Source organism: Clinocottus analis, unplaced genomic scaffold (assembly GCF_023055335.1).
Source record: "Clinocottus analis isolate CAN_PGR_092001 unplaced genomic scaffold, fCliAna1.0.p SCAF_4, whole genome shotgun sequence".
In the NCBI taxonomy this organism is placed as follows: Eukaryota; Metazoa; Chordata; class Actinopteri; order Perciformes; family Cottidae; genus Clinocottus; species Clinocottus analis.
Genome location: NW_027176153.1, coordinates 20850443 through 20874116, shown reverse-complemented (window position 1 = coordinate 20874116; position 23674 = coordinate 20850443). Strand labels below are relative to the sequence as shown.

The following is a 23674-nucleotide window of genomic DNA, read 5'->3' as shown; positions in this document are numbered from 1 at the left end:
GAAAAGTCATTCAGTTCGGGCATCTTATGAGGATGCTTCCTGGACGCCCATTAGAGGTGTTCCAACTGATAGTTACTCTGGGGAAGTCCCAGGACACGCTGGAGGGATTAGATCTCCCATCCTGCCAGGAATCCCCCGGAACGAGCTGAAAAATGTTGCGGGTGAGAAGGAAGCCTGGGTCGACCTGCTGCCACCGGGACCCGACCGCGGATAGGCGGATGAAAATGGATGGATGGATGGATGGATACAGTATGGTAAAAAAGTCTTTAAAAATGCATTTTATGGAATATCAGAAAAAGTCGGCAAAAGGTCGTAGTGTAGTGTGTCGAAAAAAGACAAGGTTATTTTATAGAGTGTTAAATAAAGTCATAAAAACAGGATAGTATGTAGAAAGAAGTCATAGAATAGTACACAAAAAAGTGATAGTATACTATATTGAAAAAGAAAAAAAGGAGTATTGGTTATTGCAAAAACTCCAAAAAAAGAAGGTCATTGTGTACAACGATTAAAAATAAGTTGAAAAAAGTTATCCTGTATGAAGTAAGTCATCACAAATCATAACATGTTATAGCATACTTTAAAAAAGTCATAGTATCTTAAGACATAAAAAGTCATTAAACATATGACAGTGAATAGGATGCCGTAAATAAGTCAGAATACAAGTCATAGCACAGTATGTCATAACAAATGACATGCATTTATTAATAATTTACTCATGACAAATGTCATAGCAATGCTCTGCAATAAAAGTCTTTACAGTTCAGTATGTCATACTATTGTTTCAATTGAGTGTCAATGAGTCATTGACAAACGAGACAGACTTGAAGACACGCCCCCGACTATGAATAGCAGTTCAGCTGGCTGTGGTCGGGATTATGAGTTGTAAAGCAGCACAGAGACATTTCTTCTTGACATAGTTCATTTCCACTCACCGTAACGTTACAGCTGAGAGGCTTTGGGTTAAGAAGAACGATCATGTTTTTAAGAGTAAAGCGAGAGATTTAGAGAGAAAGGAAGTGTTTTTACTTAAGAATAAATTAGGTACCTGGGAGATTTCTTGGATTACCTCACGTCTTTCCTGAGGTGACTTTACCCACAAGGCTGAGCAGGCGGCAGCATGGCTGCAATCTTCTGGGCGACGGGTCTCTCTCTGCAGCTGCTGCTGCTGCTGCTGCTGCTGCAGGGCTGCTGCTGCAACGCCGGGCAGACGGACACAGGCTGCAGGAAGTGGACACAAAGAGAGGAGAACATTTGCTGTGAAGCCTGTCATCCTGGTGAGTAACGCAGGAGCATCACGTCTGTACGGTGCTGACATGGAGAATATGCTGTGAGGCACTACAGGTCAATATACTGCATGTAGAACTCATAACCTGGCGTTAAAAAATATCACATTTAAAACAGCACTGCTCTTAATCAACTGCATATATATATATGTATGTATATGATACATACATATACATGTGTATATAGATAGATAGATAGATGCTTGCTTTCCTCATGAAGTCAGTTGTTGTAATAATGTTAGTATAATAAGTATATTAATATTATTCGTTCCCAAATCAATTGGTCGAGTTATTCCATAATAAAAATCAATAAGCTCTGAGTTGTTTGTGCTTTTTTTCTGTTAAGGTAAAACATAAAACAAAATAAAAAATCTTAATTCCAGACTTTGAGCACTTCTTGAAACCAAAAATAGTTTCAGTGGTTTCTCAGCTAATACCACAACAAAGACAAAGCGTGGATGGATAATTTGAAACTGTGATATTAATATGTAATAAAGAGCATAGTTTGAACAACTGCAAGCTGCTGGAGCTGTTTTCACAATTTCCATTTATCAAATATGTGTCATCTGTGAAATGAATTCATCTCTAACCTTGACACTTGCTTGTAGGACACCACATGGGCATCAAATGTGGCCTACGCCCAAAAGACCTCTGTATTCCTTGTGAGGCCGGGACATTCTCAAACGACCCACAAAGCAACAGGTGTGCCAGGTGCAGTCAGTGTGTAGGTACGTCAGCAGAACATAAAACCTATTTTCAAAAGTCATTTTTCCAGTAAAGTACTCCAAGCTGATTTTTTTGTTTGTTTTACAACTCTCTTTGCATGCTAGGCGCTCAGGTCTACGTGAAACACTGCACAGGCACAACGGACGCACAGTGCGGCTGTAAAGAGGGACTCACATGTGGGGATCTCCGCTGTTCCTTCTGTGTCAAAAGGTGCCCCAAAGGTCAGGAACCTGCAGAGAAGCGTAAGTGGAGCTAAAGCAAGATGCTTATGATTTACACCCACATACTGGAGATAATATGAATATAAATACCAGGTTATGTTGAGCGGATAATCACCTGAACCGTCGCCTGCACAGGTTCATGCCGACCATGTCCAGCTGGAACCTTCAATGATCAAACTCACCAGATGTGCAAACCGTGGAGTAACAAGTGAGATATTAACCGCTCTGGAAATGAATTTAAAAACTATGGTCGCCACGTTTCACCGTCGTTGTGCTGACTGAGATTTGACGTCTTTGTTTCCTCGAAGGTGTCCCAATCCAGAGCAGGTCATTGTGGTGAAGGGAGACGCACTTTCTGACATTAAGTGTGCCAACGTTTCAGTTGGCTCAGTGCGCAACGCCGGTAGGACGAGACCCCGCTGTGCTATTCATTATTTACAGAAAAAATCTAAAGCCATCAATAATTTCTCAATGTTTTGTCTGTCAGATCCCACCGAGAAGTCACGGACGTTGGTCTCATCCGTGATCACCAGTGTAGTGCTGATGGCCTTCGGCCTCATCGTCACCATCATCATCGTCACCATCACCGTCATTATGGCCAAGAAAAGAAAGGCAGGAGCAGAAAAGCCAATCCCAAAGACGCCGATAATCAGAACCCCGACAGGTACCATACTCCGTGATATATTATCATTATATTATGTCGACCGTATTCCATTAATCAGTGAATATACAGGTTATTCATCGAGCTCAAACACAGTGAAAAAGGTATTTGAATCTGTCATCTTTCTCTTCTTCAGATGACGATCCCAGGACTTTAATAGCAATCGAGTGCAGTTTCCACGAGGCCGAGCAAGAGCAGGGCAGCAGCACGGAGTCGCTGGCCTCCAAGGAGTCTTTACAGCAGCTCATCGTATGACGCTGGAGCGCCAAACTCAAAGTTCCTGTCGACTGTAAAAGGAAACAGGATATCCCGGATATCCGGAATAAGATAGAGTCCTGATTTACGACACCGAGCCATGCGTCAGGAGGAGCCGAGTTGGAGATTCGAAAGCAGAAACAGAGCAATGAGTTTCCCCCACATGTCTATTTGCCTTCTTTTTTTTTTTTTATCAGAGTAATCAAAGCTACTAGGAAGACGCTGAGGTCAGGTCAGAGCCAACAGTTTGTCACGATGACAGCAGGATATCATAGTGACCTTTTAATGGTATCTCAAATAAACGGAGTGGAAGGGGAATTCTGGAAGTGGGGCGGGGGAAAACTAAGTGGACTTATTCATCGTGGGAATTACAGCAGATGGTGAAGCGGTGTTTTTCTCTTTCGGTTACACTTGAAAAGATATTATATTCCTAACTTGCTCTGGAAGGTTTTGCATTATTGGATTGAATTTGGCCCCCAGAGCACGGTTAAACAGAATCATGTGACGCCCTTTAGAAAGCTAAAAATAGCAGAGCTTAAAAGAACTATTGTCAAAGAAAGTAATAGAACTTGTGCCAATAGACTGTTAAATGATACTGTCGCCTGTGACGGGAGTTTCAGTACTTTGATAAGTGCATGTCTGAGCGGTGAAGCCGCTGTACTGTACACTGATCAGGTGGGCGTGAAGATTTGAGTCATGTCTCAGGCTAAGCACAGATGTTTTACTCCAGTTACCAAACTCGTTACCTGCCCTTCACTGGAACTTTCTAACCTTTGGTTTTGGTGAAGTCAAACTAACAATGCTGAGCCAAGCAGGAATTTACCTGGTGAATTCATCGGGGGAGAGTTTTTGTATGTTTTGGTTTATTATCAATATTTAAAGTATTTAAAAAGAGTCTACATAACACAGAAGATATCACTTTGCGATCCTGTTGAAGACAAGGTGGCATATCGCCTCTTCCAGCCTACCCAACATTACCAGGAACTATATGGGACTTCCTACTTTAAATGGCGTCAAAAACTCCAGAGGAGGGAGTTTCCAGTTCTGTCAATAAGTAATATTATAACGTGTGAAGGGGAATCTACTGTACAGTACACAATCTCCACATCTAAGGCTTTTTTTTTTTTTTTTTTAAATGGGGTGAAAATCCAGTTGTGATTTGAACAACACTTCTTAAGCAAGCTGGGACATGCCTGAGAGTTACACAACGCAGTGGGTTTCCAAGATAAATCCAAGACGGGATTAGTCATGTGCTGCTCATATATTTTGGAGATCACCGCCGTGTGTCACCTGGGAAGTTCTTGGGAAAAAATATGGTACACTTGTCAATTATACTTGGCACAGAAGGTATTACAAATTAGGCTCAAGGGTCACATGGAAACCCCCCTAAAGGCGGTCTGTACTCCTTATTTCTTTTTTTTCTTTCTTCTAGCACAATAGAGTGGGCAGCTAGTGTCGACCAAGTGGAACCTTTTTGCTAACGCATGTCTTTTCTGAACTGTAGCAGGCGTGTGTCTTTTTTCTGAAGTGGAACATTTGATAAATGTGGCGTGTGGGCTCGGGGTTACAACGTTGGTGCACAGCTATAGTAATGCATCAGCGAGCATGTATGAGTCAAAGTGATAAAAGACCACAAAGTTCACGGGTGCTGAAAAGAGTCACCACAGGCTACGTCACACTGTAATAACTTGGTCATAAGAACAGGAGCACTTTATCTGACAACTGGTATTCGATCAAGTGTATGCACTTTTGGTTTTTGGTATTTAAATGCATTTTTCTGCCTTTTAAATATGTATTTTTTTAAACAAGACTTGCTTCTATACGTGTTGAGGGCTGTCCATGGATTGCACTGGAGTATTTGTTCTGTTACATTGTACTTTTATACCTTTCTAAAAGCAATAAAATTGTAATTTTCATTTTTATTTGTTGCTCTTTCATACAGAACAATTGCATTCATAATGGTCCACTGAGCAGTGGAATATTTCATTTGTATAAAAAAAAAAGAAAAACATTAAAAAAATGGTATTTAAAATGTTGGGGAACATTCAAACAAACACATCTTTTGTTAGAACACATATTCTACACATGAGTTAATATAATTAACTGACATACTTGTTTCTGGACTGATAAAAACCCACTTGGTAAAGTAAACAAAATCATTAATTGGATCTGAACCAAAGTCATTTGAGCTTAAAGGTCCACTCAGAAGCTTTTTGATGCTTTTCCAGTGAACTCACTTGGGTGTCATGTGACCACGAGATGCAGTTTTAACCTCTAAATAAAGCTCGTAGTTGATCTATGATCTCAGATCCCTTTGTAAGATGTACTTTCCCTAAAGGACATAGTGACTTCTGGATATTATAAAACAACTTAACATACTTTGATGATTGTTGTAATATGCTTTTCCTTGAGTTAAATAACTTCATTTGATTGTCATTGTACTATTGTAAACATGGCTGAAACCCTGCCAAACTGCTGCGACACAAATTTGGCAGACACTCTCAAAGTGGATATCTTAAAGTAGCTTGTCCAAAAAAAACAACCTGCGTCATTCAGCTTTAAGGGTTATCAAAGTAAATTATTCTTTTGTCATTTTGGATGCTCTTGCTGTGAGACAAGTAGAATCCAAAATGTCAAAGGAAGTGGTTATATTTGATGGATGGATGCTTAACTTAATAAAAACAAATAAAACACACAAATAAAATATACAAATATAATTTAAGAATGTAGTGTGTATCGTTAACACGGAAGAATTCAAACAATACTTTGTTAAACCTTCATTTTCCCTTTGAAAAGTGTAAAAAAAAAAAAAAAAAAGACAAGAGTCCAAAGTGTCATTATTCACGTAGTCCACAAATATAAAATGTCACTTCTCTTCCTCTCTGCTCTAAAGTGCTAGTAGGGGCGGCTTCAACCTCAACGTGATATAGTAGATCACGAGAGCTCTGCACGACAATTGATATTTGGTGTGATTTTATATACACATGCACCTCAACTGCATCTGTCAAATTATTGTTGCTTGCAATTTTCCTTCTTCTCTTTGGGTTTAGCTCGTCCCGATTTGTCCGTTTGCCGTTTGGTGGGCGGGATGAAAGTCGCCTCCTCGAGTAAGTCATGTAAGCCGGATTGTGGCACGGGCAGTGACTGACAGGTTGGACCTAGAGTGTAGGAAACAGGATGCGAGTGTCCACTCATTGTTTTAACAGGTTTTCTTGTCAGAACCGTCTCTCCCGTCTACGTACCTGCCGGTCCTCGTCCGAGGCTCTCTGTGCTTTGCCTCCTGGCCTGGAAGGTCGGGTCCAGCTCCTCCGCGATGTTTCGGATCTGCTGAGCTTGTCTGTAAAGATGTGATTTAGAGTTAGACCTTTTGGAAAGAGTGCGCAAAAAAAAATCTTCCGCTCCAATTTTAAGTCCCAGCAGTCCCCATTCAGACAATCTTTTGGCATCACATACGTCTTTTTTTCATTTTTGAACCATTCGACAGTTTTTTTTTGACTGAACCTCCTTTGTAACAGGCCAAGGCTTTGTTTGTTGTTGCAGATTCCGATTCTTTAGGTCCTAATCTTTCCAAAAAGGTGTCTTATTGACCGATCCAGGAGACATTTTTAGACAATCTGGCTCACATCATGCCGACAGTTCATAGTTACGATCAAAATATCTTTTTAAAGTGATTTTTTTTTTTACAGATATATTTTTTTCCAAAGACTTTGCTGAACAAATACATACAACAAACACAAGTATTGGAATTAATATGGGGGTTCCTACGACGACTCAAAGACAGGGGAAAAGGAGGTCTGGAGCCAAAAGTAGGTAAACGACATATGGTCACAGATATTCATCAGTTTCACGTGTATATTCATGGAGAGACAGTTACGGTAGTGTGGAGAAGGGGCTGGGTGGCTGATTCTCTGGGGAGCAGTCCTCAGTAGGAGAAGGAAGGCCCTCTGAGTCCAGCCTCTCTCGATGTACCTGCAGATAGCGGACAAAGTATGATTCACTTCATCTCCTCAAAGTAGAAACAGATTATAAAACACCAAAATGAAGGTAAGAGCCGGAAAGACATGCTCGACATGTTATGTACCGTCTCAGGATGCTGAAACAGTTCTTGCGGTATCTACAGCACACTCACCGGTCTGTCTCTTGCATGTCTCTCTCTGTCAGGAACGGCGGTCATCGCTCGGTGCTCGCGCCACGATGCCGGCCCTTCTAGCTCACGAGATCTCCGCTTTGACTTAATTTCCTGCTTCTGCATGAAGCGTGCAATTTCCTAGTGCAAAGAAAACACAGCGATAGATCATTCCACAGGTATTAAAGATCAGATACATGGGTATTGTTGATAAATGAATGTATCACACCTCATCTTGTGCCACTTGTGCTACTCTGAAGTCTCCCTCTGGGTAAATACTACGAGGAGAGAGCTGGGATTTCTGCGAAAAACAAAAAAACATTAAAGTCAGAAACAAAAACGAATGAAAGGAGAGAATCCATTCTTGTTCTTTCTCTTTCGACTTTTAAATCCCCCAAAATTACCCTGCGCAGCCGCCTTTCCTCTTCTTCCTGCAGCTGGTGAGCCAGCTCTTCATCCTGTAGGACCTGCCGCAGCTCGCCCATGTCCAGGCTCTCTTCATCCAGCTGTGGCTGCAGCGGCGCTCCTACGGGTATAGCATGATGCGTGTCACATTCAAAAGCACTGAAGCATACAATCAGAGAAAAGAAAAACCGTGAAAATCAGGGATGATTGCACAGAAACTGAGACAGAAACACACAAAGACAAGTGGCATTTGAAAATACCCCAGGAGATGAGAGACTGCAGCATGTAAGGGCATGTTGCGAGGTTGTAAAAAAAGGGACTTCACAGTTCCAATATTCCCCTCACTACATCAAAACTGAAAGAATCAAGATGACAGTGAACGCACACATGGAAGATTATTTCAGGACTACTGGAAATATAGACATGAATAGGGAAATGTCCAACTTCAGAAAGAGACCCAAAGTCACCAATCAAGCCCCACATTTGTCCTGATTAGACGACGATTGAGGGAAGATGAGAGGAGCAGATGTACACAGGGAGCACAGCGTTTTGGAAGCTTTCCCTCTGCAGATAGGAGTTGGCGGCGGTTCTGTGCGTTACCTGCTGCCCCTCGCCGTGACCCGTGCCCGTTTGAAGCCCGGCTGCTGCTGCTGAGGCTCTGGGTTCGCTGCGGGGCTCTTCGACAGGGCCGCTCCGCTCTCCTCTCCGCCTCCTGCTCCTCCTCTGAGCTCAACCTTTCTTCGATGGTCTTGTGCCAAGCCCCGCGTTCGCTCGTTGTCCTCTTGACCCTGCGATTACTCGCATTCCTCTCGCTCACGTCCGCGGATCGGCGCTCGCTCCGCCGTCTGCTGCCTCCCCTTTCCCTCCGGGCGAGATTCGAGTCTCCGCTGCTAATCTCGGACATCTTTCCGTCACGCGTCGTCGCGTGGTCGCGGTGCGCGTCTCCATCTTCTCCGTGATCTCTCCCGCCGCTCTCTTGGTATCGCCTCTTCTCCCTGATATCTCCATGGAAACTGTGCCTGGCGGTGGCAGCTCTCTGGAAAGCCCTCTGATGTGGTTGGGAGTCACCGCAGGAGACCTCGCTCCCGTGGAGCACCTGGCTGTCTCGGCTTTGAGGCCTTATTTGAAGCGGCGCCCCGTTGGAGCCGAACCTCACCGGCACGCCCCTCTCTCTGAGGACCTGGCCCAGCATCTCCCAAACGCGTCTGGTCTCACCCTGCTGCCTGCAAGACCTCCCGGCGTTGTCCTGAAAACGGACATGCTTGTCTGGGTTTTCCGTATAGCTCCAGGTCCTCGCCAAGTCTCTGTTACCACGCTTACTCCCGTCATGATGCCTGACTGATTCGCTGCGACTTGATCGCCTTTCTCTTACTTTGTCTGACCTGCAGTCTCTATCCTGATCTCTGCTACTGTGGAAACTCTGAGACTCCTCTCTACGGCTCCTTTCCTGATCCAAATTCCGAGACTTCCTCTTCTCTCGTTCACCATTTTCACTATAGCTCTCAGTCCATTCTCCGCTCTCCTCCTCTGTGATGCTGCTACGAGAGTAAAGACTTCTGTAGTTTCTTTCTTGCCGCAGATGTAAAGACGCCCTCCGTCGAGGAGGTGCCGTGTTGAGTCTCTCATTCAGTCTCTGGGACCAGACGGAGTCCTGTTGGGAAAACACTGTGTCCGAGTCCTCTGAATCCTCACTTAAACACTCCCTCAGCTTACTCACGATTTCCCTAATGGAATCTGAATGTCCTTGATTTGACCATGAAGTTGTGTTTTCCTGAGCCGCTAACCCCCTGGGGGAGTCAGCCAAAGGCCCAGTTAAGTCTGAATGTGTGTGAGAGGTAGAGCATTGCCACCTGGTGGTGGTAGATGAGTAATGCGCCTCTCCTTGGCGCGGGGACGGCAGTGCAGGATCAATAGCGTTGCCTTTAGTAATGTCGAGCATGCAAAACACAAAAGCAAGGAGGATGGGTGAGGCTGTTAGCGGGTACCATGAGAGAACTGCAGCTAATTATGTGGTGACACATCACGTATGAAGTAGCAGCATGTGACTTCAGTAGGACAATTAGTTTGACCTTTTTAGACACAACTAAGTTATTATAATTACAGATAAACAGTGATACCTAAAAGGTAACATGAAGAGCGACATGTTGATGTCAGAACATATATTATGGGGAGAAGAATAAACTGCGGTGCGATGTTTTTGTCATGCGGTTGTAATGCAGAGAATGACTTGCATATAACAATCATAAGCAGTAGCATGCTGAGAGAGGAGTTAGGCATACTCTGGGTTTTGTCCAACTTTTACAAATAATTCTTAAAATCTCAGCTAACATTCAGTTTGAATAAGCAAATTCCTAAAAGTCATACAAATAATCACCATCTATACCATTATTTTAGGATTAACTAATATTGTATAATACATTGAAATAAAACAAATACATTAAACTGTACCTTCTCCACGGCCCTCCTGGCTTCTGCTTATCCTCGTGAGTGTCTGCTTCTCCTCGTCCTGCATCTGTTTCGCTATTTCCTGTGAAAACGCAGACGTACGGATTGTTTATTTACATTATAAAACCATAATGTGCAACCCATTTAGATTTTAGGCTAAATGAAGAGCACAGAGAAATAGAGGTCAAATAAGCAAATAAACAGAGACAATATTTTATCCCTTTCAGGCTTTGAGAAGAATTTCCAACTAGATTAAAGCGACTCTGTTACAATCCTTTAATTCTAAACGATATTTAGCCAATAATAACTTTCATTTAGCTCATATTATTTAATTTGGTTCCCACAGCAAAGCTAATATTGATATGATCCGGATAAAAAACGGTGAAAAATGTCAAAACAAACTTCACTCATGAAGAACATATTGAGTGTGCGACCACGAGTTGGCGGCATGCCGCCATATTTTTCTCTCAGACATAATATATAGTGTGCCGTGTTCAACCAGCAGATGGCAGAACAACATAAATTGTGTAAAAAAAAGAGAGAAAGGAGTCAACTACTAACCCCAACTCACAATCGCACAAAGAACAAAATCTTGAAAACTTGTATTTGCTTTCTTGTTACCTTTTTTTTTAACTGCTCAGTAAAAAAAACGTCTTTACTGCATTTTCAATCATACTGCTTGTCTGTTTGACCTCTCAACAGTCTGAGTTCCTCTTGATTTCATATATATAATGTCAGAGAATGCATCTACGAGGAGCTACATCCAATGCAGAGCCATGTCGGGTGACATAGTGCCACCATGACGTCATCTGACATCTTCGCTCTGGGTGGCCAGACTAATTATTTCAGACAAGGACTGTGGCTGACATCATGGAAACTCGGAGACTCAATAAGAAGACTGGCAAACTTCTAATCTCCTTGCGCCTGAACTCTGGACCGGAAGAAACCCCTCCAACAGAAGCAGGTCACCAGAACTGTTTCACTTGAAGTAACAGCATGTCACTGAGGAATGCTCTTACTCGAGCTGCCGTACTCGAACGCTCTGTGAAGGAGAACCTCCCCCCAAAACATGTCTCTGTATTACTTCACTTGGAAAGTCCAGTGCTAATTATGTTCTCCACAAACCAGCAAAATTCTACCAGTAAATACTATTAAATCTCTCTCTGTAGGCTGCATTTGCAACATAAATCATAACTAAAAGCTAACGCAGCTCCTTTTGTTCAGCAATCAGGGCCGTGTGTGTCAGCCACTTTGCCGGCATCAGCAGACAATTAGCAGCTTGCCGTGGCAGGTTATGTGCGGCTTGCCACAGGGATCTGGCATTTAAAAATGCACAGCCTGATGCCTTCTGCTCCTTAATTAAAGACAAAATCTACAGGGAGGCAAATATTTAATCAACACCTCTGATCAGCCAGTCATTAAGGAAGGTAAGCTAACGGGAGTGTTCGCAGTTCATTATCTGATCCCAACATCAACACTCTTGATTATTAAAAAAAAAATTAAAATTACAGCCACACAGGATTAGATGTATTAACCTACCATTTGCTGCATAACCCAGCAAAAAAAAAAAAATAGTGTCGACGCTTCATGTTGGTTCCAACAGTTCAAACCCCAAACCCTTGAGTAATGATGAATGAACCCCACAGTCTCTCCAGCCTCACATCTACCAAACAAGGAGCTCGTATAAGCCGAGCCATGGCAGCCGCCTCTAAAAAGGAAAGTGCAGGGTAAAGGAAAATATTATGCTGGAGCAGCCTTGTGACGCAGACCTCTCCACTAGACCAGCTGGGGAGTTTAATGGCATAGTTGACTCTTTTTTTTCCCCTCACAATGCTCTTTTTCTTATACAGCTCAAACTTTCTATTGGGAGGCAGTCAGAGTTCCTTTTAAAGTGTCAAACAACCGATGTTCAGAAACGCACATGCCTGCTGTAAAAAAATAAACGCAGACGTTTTTAGAGGGTCTGGTCTTCTGTGTGCACATCGGAAACAACAAGGGAGACGTGATTGATGGGAACCATATGGTTTCTACATCGCGTTTAGGTTGTAAAAGAACGCTTTTGTATCTAAAACCTTTAGGAGAGATCGAGTGCTGGAACACAAATAAGGGCACGTGAAAGTGTCAACCGTCACAGCATCATCTAGATAATGTTATATGATACGTTTTCACTTAACCTGCCTGTTCTCATACACGTCGCATGTCGAGTGTGCACATCCAATGTGGCCAAATGATCACGTGTGAGGTTGATGCTCCCTGGTCTGGAATCAACCACCAGAGAAATAGTTTAAGCCGTCATCCAGACGGGTTGCTGACAGGTTGCATCTCTGTTTAACAGCTGACTTTGCTCACACGGCATTCTTACGGCACAGCGGATACAGCAGAGGCCCAGAGCAGCACTTTGCTGCAACCGCCATTCATTATGGATTCAGTTAGGTCTTAAGAGAGAGAGAAAAGTCAACTGTGTGATACTCCCTGACCTGCTGGTAACAGGGAGATAATTAAATGATACACAAGTATGTCCCAGTTGCCATATAAGTCTATGAGTCCCTGTGCTGAAGGAGAAATGTACAGATAATGCTGCTGTTATTTAAAGTCGAAGCTAGATTAGGCCCAGTTCTGTTTGCACACAGTCATGCAGTTTGAGATGCATATTATCATTATTATACCTTCATAAAGCAGCTATATTGGGCTTTTGCACCACATTACGCAGTCAGATAATACATTACAGCATTATCCATTAAAACAGTGGTTTGAAAAGGTTTTCCAAAAACTTTTAACAACAAACCTTCAGGCCGACAGTGGGGTTAGCATCTGCTACTCAAAAGAGAAATCGGAGGTGGAGTATCACTTTCACTCGATCATATTTTTGTCAAAGTTTCTGTCTTATTATAGTGTCTCGCTCTGCCGGCTGACAGCAACTTGACACCCACAGGAAAGGATTTGTTCCTCTCTTAAGAGAAAATCCCTCAAAATATTCCACTTTCATACCTTTGCTGTCACGTCTGTGTCTTCTTATTTGCTGGAACAACTTTTGGTTCAAAGCTAAGCTTAACCATAGAGGTTTAATATAAAAACTTCCATATAGGAGTCATCCAAGGGGCATTTAGATCTACATTTCTTACAATATTCTAACTATGTGTGCCCAAAATAAAGACTCACTAAACAATGAGCCTCAGTCCATACATGATGCATATGATTGTTTGAAAGAGTTTCCTCCCGTTGCCTAAAAACATGGGCAAGTTAAACTTTTCAAAGAGTTTCTTTGGATTTGGTGCAATGCATGCTGGCACAGATTCAAGCCCACTCGATGGCCTGAATGATGATTGGATAATGTTTTGACTTTTAAATCTGGCTGATTCTAATGGAAGATGGTAAGTAGAGCTATTATGATGGATGTTAGCGTTTTCACCTGCCCCCTCTCATCCATACAAAAGGTAGCTCCTGCTTGATTGTTCTGCACCATAAAAGAGGATACATGAATAGTGGGTTTGTAGTATTCATGCAGAGGTTGATTTGTATTTTCAGGAATTAAATAAATATTGTGGCTAAGAGCAGTTAAACTGAAAACACAGTTTTATATTAAATAAAAACACATTGATGCATAATTTCGGCTTCTTTTTTTTGCAGGCCTACTGACAGCGTGCAAAGTACAGGGTCTATGTATTTAAAGAGCTAAAGTAAAGAGGAGTAGCCTGTGTGCAGCAGCCTGCCGACTGTATAAATCCATCCACTGATGGGTGCAGATCTCCAATTGAAAAGATTTATCATATCGAGGTGGGTGGCAAGTGGATAATTGACAAGTAGGTGCAGATTCATGTGATGTCAGAACTGACCTTTATACTTGGTTACACTGATCAAAGCATTTAAAGTTGAACAATTCTGCATAAAACTAACTGGTTCATTGTGGGATTTACTCCAGCCTCTGCAGACGAGTATATACGGAGGCGTCTATACTTTATACGCAGCATTATTCTCCGAAACGCCAGAATGCGTACTGACAAAATGTACTGTAAAGAATCCAAAAGATAACGAGTGTTACTCAGATATGCCCATGGACTAGGTGCAACTGGCAAAAGCCATAAACTTACAACCGCCACATTGCCGTAAATGCAGGTTGTAATAATCTCTTATCACGTATTCACGGGCAACTTTATTGCCTCTTTACAAGCCTCGCAAAGAAAGAAGTCATGTATTACATGTATTATAAAGAAACAAAAAGGTTTAATATCCTGTAAACCATTTGATTTGGCTGGAAATATATATACTCAAACAAAGATATTTAGGAGACCACCTGTATCTTAAGCAGTGAAAAGCGAATCGGCCTCCTTTGTGTAAGCTTTTATCAGTTCAGAAAAACCTCAGAGGTAAATGACCAAACACTGCGACCACTTGCCAGCCATAATAGCAGCATTATTTTGGCTTGAGCGCATTGTACCGACTTTACTATGCCGAGTATAAACTAATCCCACGATGTCATGACTGACCGGTATGACTGCAGCACTGAATAACTGTCCACATAACTGAAAATGGAATCTTGTTTTTGCAGGATTTTGAAATGCAAACCAAATGCTGACAGAATTGAATCTGTATACAACAGTTTGGACTCGCCTCGTCTTCCTGCTCTCTCCTCCGGGCCTCTTCCGCACTACGCTGGATCTCCTCCTGAATTACACGGGCATACTCAAAGTCCTCCATCTCTCTACAGTCAGGGAGGAAAAAAAAAAAAGACTTCTCACACTTATGACACATGTGATGAAACTACAAACACATCACACAACAATGTAAATGAGAATATAAATCTGCTTAGTAGATCTATACAGAGCAGGGTACATGCAGGACACGAGCACACAGATCTGGGAATAGTGCAGCAGTGTGAGCTGTGTTACATGGGATTTACTGGCCGCGGAGGTCACCTACAGTTGTCTGGAGGCCTGTCTGAGGAGGGTGCTCTGCTGGGCCTGCTCCTCTTCCTCCTCATCCTGCAGTCTTTTTGCTACACGGATGTCATTCTGTACGAGCTGGTTCTTCTGGATGTTGGTGGTATAGTATTGCTCGACTGTAAGGGCAAGACGGAGAAAAAAGGCAGAGGGTAGGAGAGTCTGAATGTGTGGCAATGAAGGACCGTGTGTGATCAGAACAATTAGAATAAATACACATACACAAATAATTACTAGATATATACCTGTTAAGGAATCCTACAAAACTGCCCCAAAATCACTTTGTCACAACTGCTACAAATAAACGCGAGGCAAAAAGAAGTTCATCGTACCTCCCTTAGGTTTGCCGTGAGCCTTTTAGTCGAGGATCTGTTATTGTAAATATGTCATTTAGGCTACATTAATAGCTGCTAAGTATAATGATTAGGTAAATTCCTTCACAGCATAACTAAAGATGCAGCCACACAACAGAGAAAGTAGTGATTCACGAAGAGACCAGAGAGCAGCCCACATAATACAAATTACGACACATTTGTGTAGTGTGCAGTTGCAACGTTCCACTTACTCTCCTGTTCCTGCAGGTTGTGTGCCAACGCGCCGTCCTCCAGCACAGCAAAACACTGGCACACTGAAATAGAGGAAAAGCAACACTTCAGTATCCATACAAAAGGTTAAAAGTGGACATTTGCTCCATCCAGAACCACTGTTGAGCCCTTGGACAGCTTGAAATGAGACAATACTCTGGTTCAACACTTTCTCTAAAAGGGAAACAATAACATACAAGTGCTGTGTGTCAGTTTGGCTGTTTGACAGACAAAAAGGTGGAAGAGTTAGGGAAACCACTTCTGGTGTGAATTACCTGTTAAATTTATTAAAAGGCCCTCATAAAATCCCCATCACGGCAGAGTGCCAGTGCTCCAGAGAAACACAATTTGTACTGTCCTCCCAAAGTTAAGTAGTGACAGAGGAACAGGTCCACAACAGTTTTAATGTGACTTTCTCATTTTGTGTGTGTGCGTTTGTGTCAGTGTATGAATAAGATACCATCTTTAAATTGTGGTTGCAATGATCTTAAGAATGAAGGTACACCTTTTTTAATTCACCAATGTGCTCACTGTGACTAGCAAATGAAGATGCAAAGTTAAGGAACTGCCACCTGCAACCATTCCTACTGTGAAGCCAGCGCAGTGCAGATGGTACAAAAGTATGTTGAGTGAAATCTGTACGGTTGTCGTAAATCCCAAAGCTTTAGCTAAAAGCTCTGTAGTCTGTACACCAACTCTGTGTCAAACAGAGCCTCCCCCCTCCCTCCCTCTCTCTCATGAGCCCATAGTCTCACCACCTGCTGCTGGATACGGTCACAACATATCAGTTTCATGCCATTAACGCTAGCTTAAGTCTAGCCTTGTCCTGTTTAGTCAGAAAGTAGACAAAAGACAGACTTAAATATAGACAGAAGAACAATTACGGAAAGAAAAACGTTCCCAAACTTGTGCAGTCAAAAGGGATAGTCTGCATTCAGCGAGACAGTTAATTGCTGTGTTTTGACCGTAGCTCATTTTAAGACTCCCACAACAATGTGGTGAATACCCGCAGTTTTGCAGGACTCTTTGTTCTGTACATTGACTTTAGTAGCCCGAGCATCTGTGGACTGTTATTCTCATCTATAGCCATATACCGTGCGTTTACAGTAGTCCTAAATTAACCTCAATAGCGTCGCTGTGACGAAGCCTAAGGTTGTTTAAAAGTCTGCCGAATTAACTCAGAAAGTACTCGGGAGAAAATAAACACAGACAGTCAGCAGCAGCGCTGTAGCCCAGCTGTTTTCTCCACTGCTCCCATATTTGCAGACACACAGCCCACTGTGCTATTTCACAGATTTTCATCGGGGGAATTTAAATGCTTTCAAAATGCCAGAGAACAGTGTTTAAGAAGAGATTTAGCTCAATGCAGAGGGAAAAGCCTCCAGCCTGAGCCAGAGGCACGACCAATTAAAAACACCTGTCATACTACTCACCCCTCTTAACGGCGGGCAACGGCTGCGTTTACATCCATGTGCTTAATGCTTAGGAGAGTGAAGTATTAAGTGTATGAGCTGACGCACATAAATGCCTCATGCTGTTTATAATAACCCATTAACAACTGTAACAGTTGAGGTGAATATATGATCCAGTATCTGGTATGCACTGTGCGTGTAAATCTATCTGTCACTGTTGGCGCTGTTAGGGATATGTCAACGCTAAGACATTTATTCTCACTTTGTTTGCTCAAGGACTCAATTGTGTGCTTGTTTGTCTTTTTGTCAGAAGAAGTACACATTCAAAAAAAAAAGAGAAGTGAATGAACAGACGACAAGCGAAGACCCTGAAAGTTTACTTACGAGCAGAAGATTCACTGGATGGTGTCATGGATGATGAGAACGAATGGGTGGCCTCAAGATTCATTGTAAGAGTGACTTTGAGCCTACAGACTGTGGTGCAGCTGTTTGGCTGGTTGAAAACACACGAAACATGAAGCATTCGACCCGTCCCAAACTGCTTCTGTGTTAACCATCTCTCTAACTGTGTACTCTCAAAAGACAACTAGACATGCTATTTTAATCTAAAGACACATGCATTCCTCAAGGACCTATCATGTCTCTGTTTCACATTCATACTCTTCTAGATATAAAGAGTCCCCTTTGCTTTTTATTATTTCAGTACCTTAACTTGAACTACAAGAGCCTGCAATGTTCAATATCAGACACTTAAAGAACTGCTTCTGAGTTGATATAACAAGTCAAACAGAGGATAGCTCCTCTTCGTCCAGTTCTGTGAATAAAGAAATGAGGAAAGGAAAAAGCAGCTTCTGAAACATTCTTGTGGTCAAATTAAGTTATACTCTGAATCCTAAAAAAAAAAATGGAAAAGAAAACAACGTTCCGACTGAGAATAACTCTTGTTTAAGTCTCCAGGGGCCCAACAGTCAAAGTTCATAGAGAGCTAAGCCCTCTAAAGGGTCCGTTTACTCCTTCAATGACCACATAATACACTGCGAGTTAACCCGTACCAAGACAGACACGCATTACAACTTACACCTGTCGTGGAGCTTAAGAGACTATCCCCTAAATGGATCTCCAACCTGTCCTTATGTGTCCAGTCTGTCAATGAGGAGGAGCGATTAAGTCGAATGCTTGGTTTTTCATCCGACAGGATAAACCGACTAATCAAAACACAAGCTTACTCTTAAATCCAGCTTGGAATGCTAACTGAAAGAAGGGAGGGAAAAATGGAGGAAAATGACAGTCTTGCCTGTGTGTGCGCACAAATGCGGGTGAGGGTGTGTCTGCATTGCGGGTTAACTTGTTTTTCCAACCTCCTTTAAAACTACTGTCACATTACCCTCTTAGGGGCGGGACAAGGAGACTGTTATTACAACTGCTAAACAGGTTTTGATGGACAGGACGTGCAGCGCGAGTTCAAGTCGAGTGTGTTTTCAAAATTCTACTCCTCCTATGTATATATAAGCTTCTTAATAAGGGCACTGAAGGGACCCTGCTAGGCCGTGTCAGTTTCCTAAGAGGATAGAAAATCAAAGATCCAGCAGACAACAGAAATTGGCTGTGACATTTGAGCACCAGACGCTAAGATCCCCTGAGGAGTGAGAATGTCCAAGAAAGAGCGCAAGGCAACATGAACAAGGATCACAAAATCTATCCTATAACCCAGAATGTGGGCAGACCGTCTCTGCAGTGAGAAGGGGATTATTATTATTATGAGCAGGAAACCACGACCTGCATGACCTCAAAGCCTAAACAGTCAAAACAAAGGAATACTTCCCTATTTCAAATGGGTCTTGTTCCCTACCAATATTTCATGCTACCGGTCGACCCAAAAATCTATTTCTTTGCTGATGCAACTAAATCTCATAGGTGAACGCAGGCACTTTGTATTGTAGCACAAAACCAACCCACATTAGAGAACTGACAAGCAATCATCTCAGGCATCCCGCTCGAGGGAACAGCCAATCAAATACTGACAGAGATATTTCTCTTTCATGTTCGCAGCTACTTGGATAGCAGCAGTGGCAAGCGGCTGCCAAAACAAAGAAAGCGGCAAAAGGAGAAAATGACAAGGGTTCTATTTCCAGCCAAAATCTTCCATCCACCCACCCGCCAACCTCTCTCTCTCTCTTTTTCTCATCTACTGTTCTCCAGCTTGCCACTTCATGCACACAATTTTACCAATAATTGTCTGTCCATCCAACAACTCTCGGTGCTGAGTAATAAACTGGCAAACTGGGTGAAACTCATGGAGAACAAAGAGGTGAGGGACTCTGGGTCAGTTGTTGAGAGTGAAATTAGGAGGAGGGAGGAGTGGGGGGAATTCCTCTGAGAACTGCATTCCCTCTGCACATCAGGCTATATCTGGAGCCGCCAGAGGAGGGAGAAAACAGGATACTGATAAGGGAGGCCGTGAAGATCGTTGACTTGGCCCGAGTGAGTTTCTCGGATTGAGAGGAAAGGAGGAGGAGAAGTAGGGACAAGGGAACGACGACTCGTGGGGAACATGAAGCATAAAACGCTCACAATGGTGGGCCGAGTAAACAACGCCGGTGCCACAGAGAGGGCCAACGGCACAGTTTGACAAAACGTTCTGGTGAAAGCAGATGATGAGCGGAAAGAAATTACACAGACCAGACCGTCTGATTTACATGCTGCTATTGTCTCAATGAGCTGTTTATTGCTGCTGTTACTGGCTTTCTATGGACACTGGCCCCTGCTTAATTAAGCATAAAAATGCAAAGCAGCACAGTGTGCCCTTTGTGTACGGGGAAAAAAAAGTGGAGTGCTGAATTATCTCCGTTGATAAAAACACACGCAGACCTATTTCTAACCCATTCATTAGTGTGGACATGCCAAAGACGAGTCAACGGTCGACAGCCCAGCCACAGCCTCGACATTCCTTACCTTTGACTGTTTTCAGACTTACGTGCAAACAGATAAAACTATTTTGTTCATAGGAGCAGCTTGCCTATGACGGTAACAAATTCTGTTTCTGTGCATGTGAAATAACATTTCCCAAATCTCATTTCCTTATCTGCACCCAGCACAGCAGAGCTGTCCGTGATGAGATCCATCTCTGCTGCACCGTGCAGACACATAAAGGACAGAAGAAAAGCCGCCATTTGTGTGCCACGGCCAGTTATTTATAGTGCAACCACAAAAAAAGAGATCTAAAGAATGCAGCAGACATGGAGACAAGTAAATCCTCCGTATTAGCTGTGCTGAGGAGTGCATGAATTAAACACTTTATTCCTGGCTTCAGTTCAGTCGCTGACCCTGACCCCTGGTCTCCCTGAGGGGGCTAAACAAAAAACTACTTTTCTCCAGGATAGACCATAAACCATCGTGCACACACTTTCCACAATAAAAGTTCCTATACAGTTGGGCCAGTGTGGGAGTAGGATCTTACCTTCTTGGACACGTGGAAGGTTGGACTGGTCAATTTCCAGCTCGGCCATCATTGTCCCCGTTGTGTCACAGCCTCATGGTAACACAGCAGACCCACACCAGGAAGGGAACGTTGTTCTTTTATCTAGATAAGTGAACTGGGACCTAAAGGGAAAGGTACACACCAGAGGTGGTGAACATTAAAAACACACACACACACACACACACACACACACACACAACTGGTGTATCTCAGTGGTGTTATCCTAATGCAAAACAAAAAAAAGGAAATTACTACTAAATTATAAGTATATTCTGACAGCAACCAAGCTAACACGCGCAGCAACGTTAAGCTAACTATAAGTTAACACATTATAACGTTGTCTGCATGGCGGTGGGCCACTTGTTCGTCGAGCCAAAGCAACCAATAACAACCAGACTAACTCTGTAAGAGTCCCTGTTTTATAACCTACCTGCTCCCAGCACGCTGCCGCCCACACAGGCTCCAGTGTTGTGTTTCTCTACACGCAGCCGATTCAACAAGTACCAAAACAATTGAGCCGAGTGTCAACTTTGTCCGCTCGGTCGCGCTTCCCTTCCTCTCCGAGTCTCTACAATTCATCCGAAATGTCACAAACGTGCTCGGCCGTATTTTCTAACGCCTGTACTTTCAAAAAAAATCCGACGGCGGTTGTCGACTGAATGAAACAAAGCCACGGACGTCAACTCGTGATGGGAAGGAGCAAAAGGTGGACAAACTTAACCCACAAAGTCTGTCGCTCCGGCTGCCTCTTCACGGCTCCTGTTCGGCGGCAGCAGGGGGCGTTCAACGGCTGATGCCTTCAGGTGCTGATTCAAGCTCAGACGTATGCAAACCGGTCACGGTGTCATCCAGCGGAAACGACAATTCGTCTTATTTTTGCTTTTTCTTGCGGGTTTGCGTGTCTTTAAAAATCTTGCGAGAAAGCACAGATACTTCTGATATTCGGGGTTAAATATTAAACGACACAACTCAAAAAGTTAGACTACGGATTAGCCATCGTTAAGATAAGGCCAACTGTCCCGCAACACAACATTAGACTTTCACCTTCACTTTGTGACACACATCCTACACAATCTTAAATCGACCACATGTCTGCAACTCGAATATCATACAAGCCAACTCGAAGCCAACGGACCAACATTTGTGTGTGCTCACTGAATTGTACTTTTTTTCCGAACAGTTATTGAAGGCAACTCTCAACGAGCCGATTGTTCTCATCACACGCTCTTCTTCTCTTCTCTTTTTCAAAGCAGAAAAGTGCGCCTGCATTTTTATTATATCAATTCACTAAAATTGGATTAAACGGTGCAAATATTATTGGGGGTGAAAACCTTTTGGTACTGCAAAGTAACCAATTTGGCAACCACAAGTGTTAAAGCAAGTTCTGATAATGTGGAAAAACATTTCAGTGGACTTAAGAAATAACAGCCATTGTCAAATGTTCCTCCAGCGTCCATCAACATCTTCTAGTTTGGGAGGGAAGCAACTGATTTAACCAAGTAGGCAGGAAACTATCCTGCAAAGTATAATGCATGTCAAAAGTAATATCAAAAGTCCCATTCCTGAGGAACATTATATACTTCTTAAATGACTTCTTATATGACTCATATGTCAGTAATTAAGAGGACGTTTAGGGTATTTTAGATTTTGAAGGCTACAGGTTTTGTGATTTAATTTGCACTTTGTCAATTTGAGGTTTTTTAAATAATCTTACAATAAGTAGGGTAAAGAAGACTACAGTCAAGGAAGAATTTCCCTCTTAAAGCTACAGTTAAAAGGTTAAAATGGAGGATAATTTTCTGTAAATTGACCTATTCTATAAACTATTGTATGTGGTTTTCTAGACGTAATGTTGCCCTCTGCTGGCTAAACGTACGTCAATCAGATTTCCAGTCGGCACGAATATTGTCAACAAGTCATATAAACCTGTCGGGTCACATAGCTCGGAGGCTGTTTGATGTGACGTGTGGCTTCCGGAGCTATGACCTTTAGCAGATTTAGACTATCTATAAATCAGGTGTTTCCAGTTATAATGTGTTTATGTGAAATCAAAGGTTGATAAATAAAACACTGAATCACATCTGAATTATGTCTGTACCTAGGGGGGTAGTTCAGTGGTGAAGCTAATCACATGTTTCATTAATGGAACCATCAAATTCTGCTGTGACTATAGATGCACAAAAGTTACTTCACTCAATTCAGAGGAAGGTTTTTATGTTTTTACTTGTACATTCACTTGTACCTGAAGAAACTGTAAGGATTTTTTTTTCTGGCAAAACAAACAATTCACTTAACATAGAACACATTGCATGTGTATTTTAACCACCCACCAGGTGAGATAATGCAGACCAAGCACTATTTTGGCCGTAACCCATAGTTTTTCATGTCAATGCTGCAGCATTTTAAGCTCTAAATGGGACAGTTTGTCATATTTTGCACTACTTTTGCTCCATCAGCATATTTTACTGCAAATACTTTACATTTAACATTTTGAAAGCAGGACTTTATTTGTAATGCTAAATGTCTCCATTGAGATATTTCTATACTGAGACTTACTTTTCAGAAAAGTAATTCATTTATTTTAAATATCAGGGAAAGTATTCAACTACAGAAGTATTTCCATAGGAATTCTTAACAAATACACTCAGAGTTAAGTTTAGCCTCTAAACTTTGTTTACGGTCCAGAAGTCAACAACAATACTCGATATGAAACATGCTTTTTGATCTCTTTCAGCTACTCTTAGAATGTATTTTCCACTGTTCTTTTCACTGATCTAATTCATATTGTATGAATCTTAAAAAAAGTGTCCATCTGTACCGGAAATTCTAGATTCCTCATAAAATTGTAAAAGAGGATTCCATATACAGCGAGATAAACCTCAAAGCATGGAGGAGACTCCATTTAGTTTAGAGGCTTGAATAAACTGTGATTGGCCGCGGGGCCTTGACTAATACAGAATATAAATCGTAATAGCTTTTTATGATATAAAACAACACCTAATGGAGTGTCTGGCCTTCTTGCAATAAAACGAAATGTCACTGTCGCTCCGTCGCTCCTCATTATCATACAAGAGACTGAACATTGATGTCACACGTCTAATAAATATACAAATGACATACAGAGGTGCAAAATGTGACTCT

General features: G+C 42.3%; 2 protein-coding genes across 3 annotated transcripts; one reads left to right on the top strand and one right to left on the bottom strand.

The window, feature by feature from the left end:
* Positions 1 to 858: 858 nt before the first annotated feature.
* LOC137800627 (tumor necrosis factor receptor superfamily member 9-like) lies at positions 859 to 3709 on the top strand. Its single transcript, XM_068597896.1, has 7 exons — positions 859 to 1274; positions 1892 to 2011; positions 2114 to 2251; positions 2366 to 2438; positions 2539 to 2633; positions 2718 to 2894; positions 3028 to 3709. The coding sequence occupies exons 1-7, from the start codon at positions 1118 to 1120 to the stop codon at positions 3144 to 3146; spliced, it is 879 nt and encodes a 292-aa protein (XP_068453997.1). The 5' UTR covers positions 859 to 1117; the 3' UTR covers positions 3147 to 3709.
* A 1139-nt stretch (positions 3710 to 4848) lies between these two features.
* Positions 4849 to 21282, bottom strand: ccdc187 (coiled-coil domain containing 187). 2 transcript variants are annotated; one of them, XM_068597894.1, is made up of 13 exons: positions 20964 to 21282; positions 20513 to 20655; positions 15625 to 15687; positions 15040 to 15178; positions 14731 to 14821; positions 10126 to 10204; positions 8278 to 9597; positions 7677 to 7798; positions 7502 to 7573; positions 7276 to 7413; positions 7021 to 7115; positions 6389 to 6483; positions 4849 to 6304 (listed from the first exon to the last, which is right to left on the bottom strand). In XM_068597894.1, exons 2-13 carry the CDS (start codon positions 20562 to 20564, stop codon positions 6156 to 6158), a joined length of 2415 nt encoding a protein of 804 aa, XP_068453995.1. In that variant the 5' UTR covers positions 20565 to 20655; positions 20964 to 21282; the 3' UTR covers positions 4849 to 6155. The 2 variants fall into 2 exon arrangements, with proteins under 2 accessions (XP_068453995.1, XP_068453996.1); XM_068597895.1 differs by lacking the exon at positions 8278 to 9597 and having other exon boundaries at positions 4876 to 6304.
* Between the last annotated feature and the right edge of the window lie 2392 nt (positions 21283 to 23674).

Coding starts and splice junctions, on each gene's coding strand:
- LOC137800627 (XM_068597896.1), top strand. CDS start 1,118: ATGGCTGCAATCTTCTGGGCGACGGGTCTCTCTCTGCAGCTGCTGCTG. Junction 2,012..2,113: donor CAGGTGCAGTCAGTGTGTAG/GTACGTCAGCAG, acceptor TTTGCATGCTAG/GCGCTCAGGTCTACGTGAAA. Junction 2,252..2,365: donor TCAGGAACCTGCAGAGAAGC/GTAAGTGGAGCT, acceptor TCGCCTGCACAG/GTTCATGCCGACCATGTCCA.
- ccdc187 (XM_068597894.1), bottom strand. CDS start 20,564: ATGATGGCCGAGCTGGAAATTGACCAGTCCAACCTTCCACGTGTCCAA. Junction 14,822..15,039: donor AGACAGGCCTCCAGACAACT/GTAGGTGACCTC, acceptor CCCTGACTGTAG/AGAGATGGAGGACTTTGAGT. Junction 7,574..7,676: donor AGGAAAGGCGGCTGCGCAGG/GTAATTTTGGGG, acceptor TGTTTTTCGCAG/AAATCCCAGCTCTCTCCTCG.